Source organism: Octopus bimaculoides, chromosome 15 (assembly GCF_046866305.1).
Source record: "Octopus bimaculoides isolate indiv1 chromosome 15, ASM4686630v1, whole genome shotgun sequence".
Taxonomy (NCBI): domain Eukaryota; kingdom Metazoa; phylum Mollusca; class Cephalopoda; order Octopoda; family Octopodidae; genus Octopus; species Octopus bimaculoides.
The window spans coordinates 34,195,673-34,214,198 of record NC_142942.1 but is presented as its reverse complement, the minus strand read 5'-3'; the positions used below and the strand labels follow the sequence as shown (position 1 = coordinate 34,214,198).

The following is an 18,526-nucleotide window of genomic DNA, read 5'->3' as shown; positions in this document are numbered from 1 at the left end:
TGTCCAATACCTGTATATCTTCTGTGATGATTTTTTTGTTGTAATTTTCCTGCTATTATTTTATAATATAATATAATATATACATTTATATTTATGTATGTATATATACATATATATATATATATGTCAAAGAGCATAGGCTCAAAACGTAAAAGACTTTCTCACTTACCGAGCGTTAAATTAATACATCTGTTTGTTGTTCATACACATTTCTTTGTCTTTTGTTAATTCTCACTATATATACATATGTATGTGTATGTATACATATATATATGCGTGTACATATACATATATATGCATGTGTCAGCGTCGCCTTTCTGGCACTTGTGCCCGCAGCATGTGTAAGGACTTTCGAGTGAGATCGTTGCCAGTGCCCCTGGACTGGCTTTTGTGCGGGTGGCACATAAAATACACCATCTTGAGCGTGGCCATTGCCAGTATCGCCTGACTGGCCTTCGTGCGAGTGACACGTAAAAGCACCTACTACACTGTAGAAACTCTGCCAAATCAGATTGGAGCCTGGTGTAGCCTTCGGGCTCCACCAGTTCTCAGTCAAATCGTCCAACCCATGCTAGCATGGAAAGTGGACGTTAAACGATGATGATGATGATATATATATCTATATATATATATATATATATATATATATATATATATATAAAGTGGCAAGTGAACTCCATAACCCTTTAGATTTCAGATTACTCTGTCAAATGTAATGCTTATTTATTTTCAGAATGATATTGTAGAGTAAATGTGAGAGGCCAGATCTGGCCTGTTCAAACATAAAACAAATTGAATATGTGGACTGGATATGGTCAGTTCAACCCTTTCGTTATTAACCCAGCCGTAGCCGGCCGAAACGTTTTTGGTTCATAAGACCAACCCAGCCATAGCTGGCCAAAAGTACCCATTGTTATTTAAATGTATATTTGAACCCAAATCTCGTTAGTACATTCGTTAAAACACATGATTTCACGTTGCAAACAGTTGAGTTATTGTATCCGACATTGTTTGGCGTGATATTTGAACTCAGTGAATTTTGGAAGATTTTTTTCCACATTTTTGCGGCGTTAATTTTTTTCAACTTTGAAGATGGAGAGGAGTTTCATGCTATCAAGCAGTGATTCCGAATTTGAAGGTTTTTCGACAGAAGATATGGAGATATCAAAGAAAAGAATGAATGAGCTACAAAAGCATGTGGTGAACGATAATGAATCAGATATTTCTGTATCCGAAACTGAAAGCAGCGACGGCGACGGCGACAGCAAGGAAGATTTTACACCAGAATGGAGTAAAGATTTTAAAAATATTTTTATTAACAATTTTTCTGAGGAGACAGGGTGTACCCATAGTCTTTCTCAGGAAGTGAAACCTTTAGACTTCTTTTTCGTGCTTGTTTGAAATGGTTACTGCGGATACAAACTGTTACGCAGAATGTAAACAAGCCGGAAAAAAAAGATAGCTTGTGGTTTCCTGCAACCGTAGATGAAATTCTCTTTTACTTGCTTCAGTCATTTGACTGTGGCCATGCTGGAGCACCGCCTTTAGTCGAGCAAATCGACCTCGGGACTTATTCTTTGTAAGCCTAGTACTTATTCTATCGGTCTCTTTTTGCCGAACCGCTAAGTGACGGGGACATAAACACACCAGAATCGGTTGTCAAGCAATGCTAGGGGGACAAACACAAACATATATATACATATATATGACGGGCTTCTTTCAGTTTCCGTCTACCAAATCCACTCACAAGGCTTTGGTCGACCCGAGGCTATAGTAGAAGACACTTGCCCAAGGTGCCACGCAGCGGGACTGAACCCGGAACCATGTGGTTGGTAAGCAAGCTACTTACCACACAGCCACTCCTACGCCTATGGGCATTTTTTGCCATAAATATTACTATGGGTATTAGACAGTTACCCAGAATAACAAATTACTGGAGCAATCAGGAACCTTTTGACGATGAATATGTTTCCATTATTATGACGCGAGTACGATTTGTGAAGCTGAACCAATATTTACATGTGAGAGACACTAGCAGTACCCCAGTACATGGAGAACTTTGAGACAAAAATTATGCAATAGAATTGATTAAGAACCCTTTCTTCAATTATGTTCCAAATATCACATTAATATGTTGATAAATAAAAAAAGTTACAGGTTAATGAGACTAGTCTAAATTCATGATTATTTTAGAATTTAATTGAAACTCATGAGGGGTGTATTTTGGTCAGAAATATAGTTACAAAAGGGTTAAATAAATATGCATAAAATATGCATACATATATCCATATGGAATTTGTTGAGACAGATTTTCTAAAACCAAATGACCTTCCAGTTACCAATTCTTACCTGTTTCCAAGTAAGGCAATATTTCCCCAACACTAAACATTTTCACAGAAGATAGGGAACAAAGATGATGATGATGGTGACACCCACTTACAATTACCATGTGGTGTCAAGGCAAGGAGACAGTGACAGACAGACATACACACACGCACACACACACATATATATATTATGATGGGCTTCTTTCAGTTTCTATCTACCAAATCCACTCACCTGGCTTTGACCAGCTCAAGGCTATAGAAGACACTCACCCTAGATGCCACACAGTGGGATTGAACCTGGAAACTTGTGATTGAAAAGTGAACTTCTTACCCACAGTCATGCCTGCACTATGTATATAAATTATACATACATAAATATACCCAAATGCAGAACTTTACATGTGTGTGTGTATATGTATATATATATATAGATTATCTACATCTGGGTTGTACATTTATCTAATGTTCTTCCTACAGGTAAGATGAAATTTTCTTACGTTCGCCACCCATCAAACATTTTTGCCAGTATATATATACAATGTAGCTTTACTATAGCATCATATATTATCGACTGCTATTTCCAGTAAATATTGGTGCATTTGTTGTACCACTATCCTATATATATATATATATATATATATATATATGAGAGAGAGAGCAAACATGAATGCATATACACTTCTGCTTATAAATATATGTATGTGTGTGTGTGTGTGTGTGTGTGTGTGTGTGTGTGTGTGTGTGTGTGTGTGTGTGTGTGTGTGTGTGTGTGTGTGTGTGTGTGTGTGTGTGTGTGTGTGTGTGTGTGTGTGTGTGTGTGTGTGTGTGTGTGTGTGTGTGTGTGTGTGTGTGTGTGTGTGTGTGTGTGTGTGTGTGTGTGTGCACACACACATGCATATTTATATTTACATACATATTACATGTGCAAGTATGGTCATATGATGCGCATTGATGAGGGCAGTCACATAAAGACCGAGGAAGACATGGGAGAAAGTAGTGATAACAACCACTAGATTTTGAGCCTCATGGGGGAGATGATAAAGGGCCAAGTTGATTGGTGATTTTGCTGTGCTTGAGAAGACCTCTCCATCTCAGCAGAAATGAGGCCCTTAACACTTTAGTTACCATATGCTGCCTTTGCTTCAACTAATTTTTAAAATAGAGAATTTAGTAAAATAACTTTCTCATTATTAAGTTGGGGTCTGAAACAAGTTAGCATAAAATTTTGAATTAGCATATAATTTATATGATTTTAAAATTTGTATGTTTCTGTCATAGAACCTGGGGTAGTCTCAGGCAGGTTGGTATCAAAAGGGATAAAGCATATAATGTTTATGTCTCTGTATGAATTCTATCCCTGAAGGGTCTCTCCCTCACACCCACCCCTCCATCACACTTCTGGCTAGGGTACGATTCAGTCAGCTGCTGTAATTATTGGGTTGGTGCATAATTATTGCAGCTTTTTTTCAACAAATTTTATTCAACAAAAACATCTTTAAATGACAGTCTGCCAAGCAAATGGGAAGCAGATGGTGAATATTCTCCGGAATAATAATTTAAACTGTTTTTGTTGAATAAAATTTGTTGGAAAAAAAGCCACAATAATTATGCACCAACCCAATATATAAATGAAACTGCATATATATTTCACCCCCACCATTTTTTGCAACCACTCCTCCTCCTTTGAACTACTTCCTTTGTCTACCACCTATTTTCCTCCATATACCCTTTCATTCTGCCAACAGCAGCACCCATTGCATCTGTTCATCACTCACTATTTCTAGCCCTATGTACCTCTGACCTTGTCCATGATACTATGCATTTCCTCTTGCATCCCTCCCCACACACTTCATACCACCTGTGCCGACATCTATTACCTTCCTGCTCCGCTCCTATTTCCTCCACACCACCGCAAACTACAACACATTCCTTTCATACTCTCAAGAACTTACCTTCCCATTTACCTTGTCCTATACTCTGGATTACTCATATATTTCACAGTCCCAAAGATGCCCCGACATCTCTTCACCATCATCTTGTTTCCTTTTCCAATTGGGGTAGCCAATCTCCTCTGCAGCAAAGACACTCATTCCTGTCCCTTTCATGTACTTTAACCTCTCTTACCAAGCATAAAGCTCCCCTCCCTCAATACTACATACCCCTCAGTCTAGAGGCCTTGCCTTACAAGTTACTTAGTAACCTAACTACCCAGTAAACTGTGTGAAGAAGTTGACATTAGGAAGAACATCAAGCCATAGAAACCATTTTATATTACATTACACACACACACACGTGTACTTGTTAGACTCATTGTCAGCAACATATTTTATGTATTTTACTAGGTTTTATTTCTGAGTTCAAGTTTCCCTATTTGTTTCTTTAATAAGAAATGGCCTCTACATTATAGAATTTCTACATAAAGACAGCCTCCTTTGATTTCTTAAAATTTATGAGATATCATATAGAATCCAATACCTACTACAAATCTAAATAGCTATAGTCGTAGTATTAAAGTATTTTCCCTTTATGTTTAAAGAAAGAAAGAATGAAAGGTACTGAATTTGAATACCATTTGATAGAATGTTTTTAGAAATGACAATATCACAGATTAGGATTTGTTGAAGCTAATTAATAAAATTAAAACATCTGAAGTAATCTAGTTTAAAATTCAATGTCTGTACAGAGTTAGAGCAATTTTAATGATTTATTTGGACTAAATGTTAATAGATTTTTTTTCTCTCTAGCTAAGATACACATTTGCAAAATACTGTAACCCTTTAGCATTCAGAATACTTATTTATTCACATTGTTTTGAATCAATCATACATCATCTCATACACATGAAATTACACTAACATGATTATTTTTAGAATGATATTATAAGGTAGAGGCCAGATCTGGTCAGTTTAAATATAAAACTGGTGGAATATTAGGGCCAGATAAGGCCAGTTTAAATAGTAAAGGGTTAATGACAAGTGTCAACTTTAAAAGTGATACTAAAAGTTTTACAAGTTTATGACTAGTGCCAGCAACTGCAACTATTATTACAGAACATTATTAATTCTAACTTCAAAGAAACAAATGAATCTGAAGACTATATTTGGACCTCATCCTGACAAAAACTCTTGGGTCGATTTTGATTTCTGTTGTCGGTTTCATGTCAGTAGCTGTTATGGCTGCCAAAATGGTGAAAATAAGAAGTAGGGTCCTGACTGACTTGAACAATTCAATCTTTGTTCTTAGTTTTCATTTTTTTTTTTAAACTTAATTAGTAGCAAGTATAATGGGAATGGAAAATAATTAATAAAACATTTTAATTATTGGTAAAAAAAAAAATGACTTTCCAAACTTTTGTGAGCAGACAAACTAAAAATATTACAGCATGTCAATTAATCAAAGCTGTCATGTCGAAGGTTACGTGTTAAATACAAAACTAGAATTAAATGTACCAAATTTTAGCAAGTTTTCTTTGACTTGATATGAATTACTAGGCAAAATAATATAATCTGACAAGTGATGCATCACATGTGAATAGAACCAGATGAGTGACTATTCCATGAATTAATCTGAGGTAGATCCATTAATACAATAGAGATTTATTTTCATATTTGCCTTTAAACATCTTAAAATACCACACAAAGCACCAAATAGAAAAGTGGGGTCAAATTTTTAAGGTTTCTCTTATTTTATTCATTTATAAACATTAAAAGATTCAATATAAACACAAATAATCATATATACTTTGAAAGAAAAAAAAAAAAAAAGGCTTTTTAATATTTCTAATACTTATTCAGTAAGAGACTGAAAGTTAATAGTTACATAAATATATTCATGTATTTTACATTTTAAAAAATGGTATATATATCTTTTAAAAGTTCCAAGTTCTCAGAAAATAATTACATCATGTTTATATTGAAGTTCAAAACAAAAACAAAAAAAAAAAAAAGATATATAACTATGAATTAAAGCTGGAAAAACACATGAATAATTTGGTTTTCCATGCTAGCATGGCTTAAATGTTACATTGTGGGTAGAAGTGTAATTTTGCGTCCCACATTATCCATCATAAAGTCAGTTAAGTGGCAACCATAAATGACACCTCCATCTGTCAGTAGATGTAACAAAATTATCACCTCAAATTGAAGCTTGTCTTAACATTTACTTTATCAATTAACTCCAAATTAATAATGCATAATGAAATGTATTTTCTAAGTTAATAGTAAGAAAGTTGTCAAATGAAAATTAATAAAAATGTTTACCAGCCAGAGCACAGTTACCCACCTCTTTTATTTGAAGACGACTATCAAGAATTACATTTAATTTTAGTTTCAGCAATCAAAATGCTTTTATGAAGACAAAATCACAAAGTTAGCTTTGTTAATTAAACAAAACAGCAACAACATGAATAACAACAGTATACAGATAAAAAATTTGTTTCAAATACAAATATTAATTTATAAGGAAATGTGATGAAACAACCAAAATACAACATTAAATACAAAAATTTGTTGAGCTGATGAAAAAAAAAAAGTTTTGAAGTTGGAACTACATAACTAAAACAATGCTTTCACTTCCACTTAAGAGAAACATCAGCATATTTCAAACATATTCAAACATTCACTATCTCCAATTATCAGCTTAACCATTCTACTTTGTGTAATGATCTTTCAAAATATAACAGATGTCAACTACTTTCTAATGGTTGTACGAAGTACTCAAGATAGCATCACTGTATACAACCAAAAGATCAAACAGGCTCAAACATTCTCAGGTGAACTGCCTACACATAGTCGAAGAAATTAAATCGCAATAATCATAATAATTACTATTGAGGATATTCATGAGAAAACCATTATAGAAGAATTTAATTACATATGCTGACATGTATAAGCACACACACACACACACACACACACACACACACACACATACACATACACAGACACAAGCTCAAATGTTAAGCAGATACTTCAATCAAAGATCACACACAATTTTAGTACAATATAGTTAAGTCAAAGTCATAAATATATCATAGCAGCTCAAAGATAAAGACAATCAGATATTGAATATAAGATGCCAGCAGTAAAGACAAACATGTTTTATCAACTATAATGGTTGAATTAAAAATTCCATGAATAATGTATCAAAAGACAGTTCAAATGATCCAAGTCATGGATATTTCAATATATATTTACAGTCATTGGTATCCACTGTGTGTGAATGTAGTTCAACTTGGAAAGAAGAGAGAGGGGTCAGTTGGGTAAAATTAGACAATAAGAAACACTCAATTGTGTCATGAGTGGTTGCTTCACTTAAGTGTAGAACATAGTGAAGTGAGGGGGGGTTGGCAGGGGCGGGGGGAGGGAGAACACACACAACCTTTTCAGTCAGTGCTATACAATATGCTGCCTTGCGAGCTGATCAACATCAAGAGAGCCCCCCACCCTGTACACCTTATGGTAGGAGAGGGTCAAGACAAACAAGTGTACCTTTCATGGTAACACAATTCAGATTAACAAGGTACTTTATGGTGTTATGAATAACAAAAATAACAATACAGAGAAAGAAGTAAACAACAACCTGAATAGACAACAAAGTCAACTTGATTAACAAGCCCCAAATCATGAAAGATGAGAGAAACCGAACAGGTAGCCCTCACAAATCATAATCATACACATTAACATACATATATACTAACATACATGCACAGATAGACACACACATAAGGCCCAAAAGTTAAAATAAAATTGTGAAGTAGTATGAGATTTCAAAGGATAATAAAAAGCATGTTTTATTTATATTATAATGCTGTTACTGTTTTCATAGTATTATTTCATTTGAAATATCATTGATTAAATTTTGATTAGAATTTAATTAAATAGAATCCTTACAGTGATTACATGAAGAATATTAAGTATCAACTTACTGAGAATAAAACTAAGCAGAAACCCTACACTATTTTCAATATCAGTCTCTGATGTGATTAGTGTTTCACCAACTGTAATTCTTCAGACAAGTATGAATAGACACACAAAAAAAAAAAAACACGGTGAAATGGTTGAGGTAACCAAGGTAAACTGATAGAGTTATTTTATATGTAGAAGCTTGTTACTTTTGGGGCACATTTTGTGTTCATGTTTAAAAAAAAATGAGAAATGAATTGTACAAAGGGAGGAGAAAGTTATGGAAGACTAGGACCCCTTTACCAATTGGAAATTACACAAATAAATGTGACAACATATTGAATACATTTATAAAGTGGCAGTGATGCTACATATGAAAACTATCCCTTTTGGCTAAAAGGAAACCCTGAATGCATTAGCAAACATTTCATTAAATAGTTAGACACAAGAACCAATAGATAAATACAGAAATTTGAGACAGTTTACATAAGAAAAATATATCAATAACATCTTATTGAGAAGAAATTTGTGATGTATTCGCATTTTAAAACTAAAAAAAAATACAAACCCCTAAAATGTTGAAAAATTATATATACTGTATATTTATACTACACACACACACACACACACACACACATTATATATATATATATATATATATATATATATATATATATATATATATAAACCATACATATAACATACATCCAAATATGCACACACAGAAGTAAAAAGGTAGATAAACACAAATAAAGAATATGATCTGCAACCACCCTGGTGCTGGTCACATCCTTGCCCTTATAAATGTACTTTACTTTTCTTTTCTCTGGTTATCACCAGCTGATGTTTCATAGTACTAATTCCACTTTAGTTACCTCTCCTTTCTCTCATTTTCCCTTTAGCCCCTCCCCCACTCATTTCCACTCTACCCCCATTTTAAGATTATATATTTGTAAACACTGCTGTGAAATATGCTTTTAGTCACATTCTTCTGATGAAGATGTCATGACAACCTTATGGATCTGTAAGAACTTGTGTTATTCTATACACCTACAATGCTATTGGTCTTTTATGAGGTGGTTATAGCATAAGACATGTTTCACCTGAAACAGTTGTCAAGATTACATAACTCCTTTTGTTTGTTTTGTATTCTATGTAAATATACTCATCAAGCTTACTTATGTTTATCTGCCTTTTTACTTCCATACATACACAACGATTGTTCTTATAACTGACTTTTTACACTAGAGATACCTGTCCAGGATAAAAGAGTCGGAATTTGAGTTCTTATTTATCTGAGCACTAGTTTGTGAATATTTACACCATGCTTGCTTTAGCATTGTCCAATACTCACTCTCTCTTTCTCATATACACATATATATATATATATATATATACACACACACACACAATGCATGCACATAACATACATATATACACACATGCATATACATACATATACACACATACATTATGAAAACAAAAAGAAAGATCTCTTGTTCGATAGTTTGTACATATCTTTTTTAACAAAGAGAATTACTGGAATGTAGAAAACAAAATTTTTTAAAAATTGAATAAACTGCTAAAATTTATTTATAGTCATCAGTGCATTAGTAAAATAGTAATTTCTGAATCATCACATGATAGGAAAACCAATATTACAACATAACATCCTTAGTTATTTCACTACAAGTTCATAACTAACTGCAGTCTTATGTCTAAAGCCAAAAAGGAAAGTGTTTGAACAAGTTTTATCTGCTTTGTTTGTGGGTTGATGATCAAAATGTTATACAATAAACAATGAAAATGGTTGTAAAATTAAACCTAAAAATGGAATTGAATTAAACAATAAAGACACAGGAACAGGAGGAAATTGACAGGTGTACAATGGATAGCTTTCTTGAAATCTCAGACAAGAAAATCTGAAAGCATTGTGCTATATACAGAGCTGTCAGATATTATTATTATCTGCAGCAAATTCAAGTGAAACATTTCAAGCACATACAATTTGAGACCTTCCTTTTTACCATAACTCAGATCTTAGTGCAACTTCAGTTTTAATACATTAGAGTTTCTAATGGGCTTAATACAGAAACCAAGCCTTGTTTCTTTATATTTACACAGATTCAAAGATTTCAAAGAGAAATTCTTTACAAAATGTAATTCATATAATCTTGCTGTATGTACCAAATATACCCCTCACCAATTACAGAATAATTATGTTAAGTTATAAACACTACACTACATGTTTTATTGAAGAACTCAAATGTATTTTAATGTCTACATATATTTATTAAGGAAATTTTTTTAATATGACAACAATTCAAATATTTTCCAGCCCCTTTCCAAAATGCTAAAAATATAAACTTAATGTCAAAATTATACTATCCCATCTTGTAATATAAGAATTAATATATCTTATACATTTCCAGACACTTGAAAATCTTACATGAAATTGTTAGATTTACCACTTCAGACTCAAACATGAATTTCCCTACTACAATGTTAGCAGATTTAAATAGGGGAAGAGTAGGAAATCTTTCTCTGGTAAAGGCGCCCTGTGAATGCTGACTGGACAGTTTAGGGTTCCACAAACAATTGAAATTTGTGTTTTTAAGACATCCATTCATTTCAGGTATTTTTGTGTTTTTGTTTTTTTTTTTTGCTTCCTTCTTTGGAAAGAAAAAAGACTGAATTTTTTCAAATAATTAGTATTCTCTAATGCTGTTCTTAATAGTAAGTTTTTCAAATCATCAGAGAAAATATCTAATTTATAAATGGACATTTCCAACAGATGAAATTTATTGAACTAATATTTATCAAGGTTCAAAGTTGTGTCTTTAGGGCTTTTTGCAAAGTAAAAACAGATTACTTTGTTAAATTAGAAATAATACTTTATAAGTTAAACGATAATCTACTTAGGATAGTTCTGACACATTCAGTTATTTAGGTTAAAAACAGTACCAATAAATCAATTTAACAGCTTAAAAAAAGAATCATAACAAAAGAAACTTTTTGCTGAATATGCTTTAAAGACATAATAATTTGTTTAAAAAATTGTAAAACAAATTTCCCTTGAAAAACGTAATTTTTTTAAAGTTATTGAAGTGTTGGTAAATATTATACATCTCAGTTATTATTCAAATGAGACACACATAAAATAAAATTATAATAGATATAAAGCTGTGTAATTGAAGTGATTAAAATGTGGTAAAAAGAATCCTACATTTTCATAACTACATATTACAAGCAACTTGTAATCAAAGAAAATTTCAGGCAATTTCTTAATGCTAAAGAGATCAATAATAATAATATACAATTATAAAAGAGGGGGGGAAAACAAAGATGTAATTGAAGTATTAATCATGACTAGATTTGTTGCCATGGAATAAATTAAAAAAATAGACCTTGTAAGTATTTTCAGCAAAGTTTGAAGAGTCTTACTGAGGTATTGAATGGTTGAAACAAAGCCCTATCACCAATAACATTTGAAAGAGTCAACAAATCTAAGTCAATAATTATTGAACTAGCACCTTAATAGGTTGCTTGAGATGAAGGAGAAACTGTGAAAACTTGAGGCACAATATTAGATCCATTTGAATGCAAGATAACTAAACAAAAGAAGTGAACAAAACCCTTCTAAAATGCAGGAAAGGAATAATTCTATTGATACCATTTTAATCCACTCAGAAGATGAATCAGTCTAAGTCACTTACTCCAAAAAATAAAAAAATAAAAAATCAACAAAATGAAACTAGTTGAAAAGAAAACTTCAGAAAGATATATGGAAAAGAACTTAACAGGTTTAACTTTAAAACAAAATAATTTCAGGTGAATACCACTTAGATCTATATAAAAAATACTTGTGATATTGAATAACAAAGATATTTAGTTAGCTATTTTCTTTTTCACTTAAATTCAACAACAATAAAAGGTTTAAGTAATTGAAAGATATTTCAAATATCTGTTGAAGGCTGCAAAAATAACTTTACCACATTAACCAAATTGACAGTCAAGCCCAGATCTTATTATTTTCACAACAGTCAAACCTTTTCGCAGGGTATTATTATCACTGAATTGAAAATACATTATTTTTCTCTAAGAATAACAGCATTCTCCAAATTGAAAGAAAAGCTTTTACAAAAGCATGAAGGTATATTGTAGAGGGAAGAGTGTAATAAGGTTTATACAACTGTAGAAGACAAATTGAAGAAAATGATTACCTCGATCTGTGTTGGACTGGAGTGTTACTTCAAACCCTATACAACATCAATCTGTTGATGACTAACACATGAAAAATCACACAAATAGCATACTCAGTTTAGAAAATGTTGACAAAAGGAGTGAAAGATATTTTCCCTATGTTAATATTCCAAACAGGAAGTTACAAGAGCCATATCATACACATAAAGCTGGAAGAAGGATGAAATAGTATAAATATCAATGAATTAGATTAGAATTTACTAACAGACATGAAAGAAACATATGCTATATCAAAGTTTACGAGTTGGTTCATAAAAATACCATTATATGAATAATTGATAATAAAACTAAATATAAAAATGTACAACTGTAATCACCGGGATGTACCATCATTTAGTTTTTATCATGTTATTTTTTTTAAGTATGCACAAAAAAAATAAAAAAAAAAGCTAAAAATGCTTTTCTAAACAGTGCATGTTGATATTGAGCTTGGATTCTGGACATTCCATAGGGTTTTGTGTATGTGTGTGAAATTTTTTATTCAATTATGTACAAGGATAAAGATAAAACCTTGTAAATTGCCCATTCTTCCCATCTTTTGTGTACATGGACCATTAAAATACTTTAAAGTCCTATAGTGGAATGCAGCTTCAGAAATATGATTTTCAAACTTTACATCTCGTTCTTGTTGCTCTGTCTTCTAAATTTTATCTCATAACTAAATTTTCTGCAAGTTTTCTTAGAACAACTTGCACCTAGTGTAACCTATCAGTAAATCCATCATATATATATACAATCAATTGAGGCATATGGTAAACAAAAGACAATAATATCAGGGAAAATGTACAAAGAATATATACTAAATTTTAGTGTGTGTGTATGTGCTATTTAATATATCATGCAAAAATTGAGTCTAACACTGCTTGATTTTTGCAAAAAAACATCTTTAACTTCACTTTCTAAGATATAACTGTATTAACATAAGATTTTCTAATACAACTTTTATGGGTGAATTTCATATAAAGAGTGGCTCCATTACAATTACTAGCTGCAGCATGAGGTGAATTAGCAGAAAATCACATAGAATATGGTGAGGTATTTGGTCTGGATCTCTGTACTCAGAGTACAAATTTTGCCACAAAGTGCTAATGATGAAGGTGAATCATCTGACCACTGGACTACTTTGACCAACTTGTAATAGGCCAGCATGGACAAGTAGGCCTACAACTAGAGAAGAAAATATGGCAATGGCTTGATGAGACTTCATTTAACAGCAAGTCAAAAATGACAATGGAAATGGCAAGTATTCTGTGTACAGACAAAATGAAGATTTTATGCAATTTAGGCTTATTTGCCAAGAAGAAATAATCAGCAACATCACATTACTCCTGGCTCTCTGTTCTGGCAGTGAATGAGCTTACTACAAAATCATAGGACCCAAATACTAATATCAACCTTAATGTTTAGAATCAATACCAATATCCAAAATATAGGTAACCTCAAAATCAGGAAATGGCTTTTATGCAACAAATTCCAGCTAACCAATTTCATTGCAGCAGTGTAGCTCACAAATGATCTCACACACACAAAGTTAGTTCATGATTTATTCAGAAAAAAGTTTCATAAAAAGAAACAAAAATATTTATACACACACACACACACAAACAGATCATATCCATTTAAAATAGATTAATATTTTACAATAAGGGAGAGCTGGTTTGATGGCCATGGCAACAGTGTAGTTGTTGATTACATAAATATTAATGAGATGAAGGCATGAAATAAGAGCAGAGGAGACACTTGACAAAAATGATTTCCTCTTCTATATTTCTTATGTTTTGTTGCAACATTTACAGGAAGTTAGTGGATTAGTAAGGACATTCTATTAACTACCCCATTGCATCTTTAGTACAGCATAAAGAGGTAATAGATTTCAAAACCACAAAAGTACTAACCAGCAACTTTATTGAAACTAGCTGTATATAAACTACAAGATTAGTTTACAGGGAGGGGGAAAAAAAAAGTTATTCTCTTATTCACATTCAAGAAGAATATCCAACTTTTAATAATACAAGATGTATTTATCCTATTTGATTGCATTCCACAATTTTATAGTGCTACTGAATTAGGAATGTGTTGTATCATCCTTAACACATACATTACATGTATACTGAATATAACCAGAACGATGAGATAGAAAAGCAACCAAGGAAAATCTCATGCTCAAAATAAATTAAAATTTCTAATCACTAACAAATAATACTGGAAATTAGCAGTTGTAAACAATCAACTATTTTATACGAAAAAAGGATTTCTATATTTGATGAATGAAATAAATGTAAGGGTGTGATGAGAGACAACCAATACATGTATATATACTTCAATAAATAGAGCATTGCAATGTTCTAGGTTCAAATGAAAGTAAGAATGATGGGAAACAGTCAATATATGTGTGCACTATGGTACTTCAATGTTCTAGGTTCAAATGCTGCCAGGGTTAACATTGAGACCCAAATTTTGTAAGATTGATAATATATAAGAGTCATTATTGGAATTGATTCAATAGGCTATGTACACCACATCCTGGCCAAACATTAGCCTTCTGATATCTATTATCTATCACAAATAGGAAAACTTTTAAAGAATTGGTACTATGAATTCTTTCAAGAAATAAAAATGAGAAGTAAAACTAACTTTCTAAATTATATGCAATCTGAATTTCTAAAATTTTACATATCTAGCAATTAAAAAATAAATTAACAAATAAGTGAAATATAAACAACTCAGGGGCAGTACATTATCATAATTATCTCTGCAAATGCTGCAACCAAATATAAACTACTGCACAAGACAAGTAAATAATTGAAAATATATGTCATTTATAGAAAATTAATAATATATATATATATATATATATATATATATATATATATAAGCGTCAAAGACTTTCCGTATTCCCGAGCGTCATACTAATATATACTTTTGTTATTTACACCACCTGTCCTCGTCTGTTGTTATTTTTTGTATATTCTCCCATATATATATATAGTTACTAAAGTTACATTTAAGAATTGCTCTATCTAAAGGACCCATAAGAATTTAAGTACTACAATTGAGAAATTAAAAATATATATATTGAGATTCAATTTAAGATGGAATTTCTAAGTGGAAGGAAAATAAATTTCAACAGATGAACAGAAACATGAGTATGTGCATAATCTCTAACTTATGTAGCTGCGATGGAATTTCAATAAACTCAAATTCAATGAAACAACAGTTATTTGTATATAAATTGAAAATGTATATTCTTACAAATGATAAATCACGCAATTGAAAATCTAAAGTATGGAACACAGATTAAATTTTTTTAAATCCATATTTTCTCTTGTCAACCAACTGTCCAAGAAAAAGAAAAAAAATCTCAACAGAAATGACACTATTTTATTACTTTCATGCTAACCACATATCAAGTCTTTTAGAGTCATATAATTTTAAGAAACATTAAAGATGCTTATAATTATATAAAATCAAAAGCAATATGTATGTGAGGTATTTAACATGCCATATCATTATAATTAGTAAATAAGCATGAGAAACTTTTAATGCTTTGCTCAAAATCTAGACAAATAGGGAAAAATCAAGTTATCCAATAATAGTTTCATAAATACAAACAAAAAGTCACTTCTTCGAATTTTATCCTTAATTCTTAAGTAATTTAAAAAAGAAGCCTCAGAGGGCTTCTGACCATCTCAAAAGAGCAATAATTTTATAAGAAGGAGGATGTTTAAACAAAATTTGGTTTCACTGGATATTGGCAACCATAGTGCTGAATGACAACTTTGGCAGCATAAAAACCACACCTGACACAATCCTGTACTGAGCGGCCAAGAACCCATTGGGACAAGAATCCACCAACAAAAGAATCCCCACAACCATTTGTATCTTTAATAAGATCATGGTCTACAGATTCCACTGGATATTCAGATACTTTTCCTCCTTGTGCTACTATAGTGGGGTCCCTGCCCTGGGTAAAAACAACAATGCGCTCTCTTTCTGAATTAACTTTTGGCAATGCCGCCACCTGTAGCGCCATTTGCTTCAAGTCCTTATTCGGGAATCCCATTATAGAACAAAATTCAGCAGCTTCATCACTGTTACCAAAAAGAATATCTACGTAAGGTAAGATATTTATTTTGGGGTCAGCAAACATACTGCAGAGGAAAGTCGCATGCAAGTTTATAACCATAGTCTTTTTATTCTCAGTACTATGATGTGCTAGGGCAATAACTGATTCTTTACTAACAGGGAGAATAAACCCGCCAGCATAATAACACTGAGCAGCTTCTACTAACTTCCAGTTCTCAGGTTTTTTCAAGAAATCAACACAGAAGTGTTGGGCAGCCCCCAATTCTGTTACAAGTGATCGGTCTTCTCCAGTTATTATTGCTCCACAAACACCAGTTTGAACATCACTGTGGACTTGATAGCACACATTCACACCAACATCAATAGACTTCTTTTTCAAAATCTCAGCATATTTATCCTGGCCTACACCACCAAAAAATGTGGTAGCATTTGGTTTCTGCAGAAGCCACTGTGCTACACGCACACTATTAAGGGTGGCACCTCCAGGTAAATATTCCGGTTTGTAATTTTTCACCATCTCCTCATACAGAGGATGGTGAATATCTGTAGCTATGATAGCATTGTTAGCTAGTAAACCATATTTATCGAGTAATGTGTTGTCTGGGCAAACAACAGTAATGTCAAGAAGAGGATTTCCAAGCCCAAGGAGAATTCCTTCAGATACAGTGTCAGCCATTTTGGTGGAGAAATTCTTCTGAAAATAGAGAGAAAAATATTATATAATAAACAGAATTAAGTATTATTTCTACTTTGTACAATGTATATATAATTCAAAAGTACAAAAACTTCCAACATATCCTTCTACCAGTCACATAACTGTGGCCATGCTGGGGCACCACCTTTAAAGGTTTAATTGACCATATTAACCCCCAGTCATTAATTTACCAATGTTTGTTGAGCCACTAAGTTATAGAAAGATGTACAACATAATCACAAGCATACAGACATATATATATTTTATGAGCTTCTTTACTATTTCAGTCTAATAATTTCTACCCATAAGGTATGGGTTAACTTGAGGCTATGGGAAAGATATTTGTCCAACTTTTTAATGACAAGAAGAAAAAAAAAAGCACATGCACTCCTCCTCCAATATATAGAGATACTCATCTATTGCACAAACCATATACATTTGCATGAAATGCATAGCAAAGTTTTAAAATAGAAAAGAAAAAAAACAAAACAGTCTGAAATAGCTACCTTACAACAACCTACATAATGAGAACCAGATTCTGGTATAATGTAACATGGTAAGAAATACTCCTTTAGCAATACTATACATTGAAGAAACTGGTTCATTATATTTAGAATAAAAGGTTGGTAAAATGTCTTGTCATACACACAACTGTTCCTATTTCCTAGCTCTTGTCAATTGTAATGAAGACAAATTAAAAACTGAACTGAATGCAAACTATAAAATGGACAATTCAAAACGGAAATGTTTTTGAAATTTAACAGGACATAAAATTGGCTTCCTTACATATAATGGTTTCAAATTTCCTGTGTTCAAATACAGCATAGTTACTACAACTGATATGTCAAACATTATATAATCAACATAAAATGAATCTAAAGGGAAAAAAATCTACAATGAAATTTATGTGTGTATATACATATACACATTATATAATCAAAATAAACTGAATCTAAAGGGATAAAATCAACAATGAACTTTCTATGTGTAAATACATGTACATCCATACATAGATGTATGTATTGTATGTATACAAGATACTGCATATACATTTAACAGAGGAAATTAAATGCAAAAATAAACATTATGTAACAATATTAGATTCTGGACAGCAAAGTTAGTTAAACATGCTTCAAGGTGAGTGTTATAAAGGATGAGAAGCATTAAAGAGTTAAATAAAATTATGCAGTAAGAAAAAACAATACTCATCAATGACTAATTAATTATTCTAACAATTATAGGAGACATCCCAG

General features: G+C 32.0%; 1 protein-coding gene across 7 annotated transcripts in view; it reads right to left on the bottom strand.

The window, feature by feature from the left end:
• The window catches only part of LOC106880614 (uncharacterized), a 77,205-nt gene that overhangs the window by 18,240 nt on the left and 40,439 nt on the right, over nt 1-18,526 (bottom strand). For 5 of the 7 annotated variants that reach the window (XM_052973238.2, XM_014930628.3, XM_014930630.3 and 2 more), the window contains one exon: nt 5,994-17,273. The exons of 1 other annotated variant lie outside the window; for it this stretch is intronic. In XM_052973238.2, the coding sequence (XP_052829198.1) occupies nt 16,218-17,273 (1,056 nt within the window). In that variant the 3' untranslated portion in view covers nt 5,994-16,217. Of the gene's footprint in view, nt 1-5,993; nt 17,274-18,526 lie in introns of those variants that run through there. One more of the 7 variants, XR_016244451.1, reaches the window with a different exon arrangement.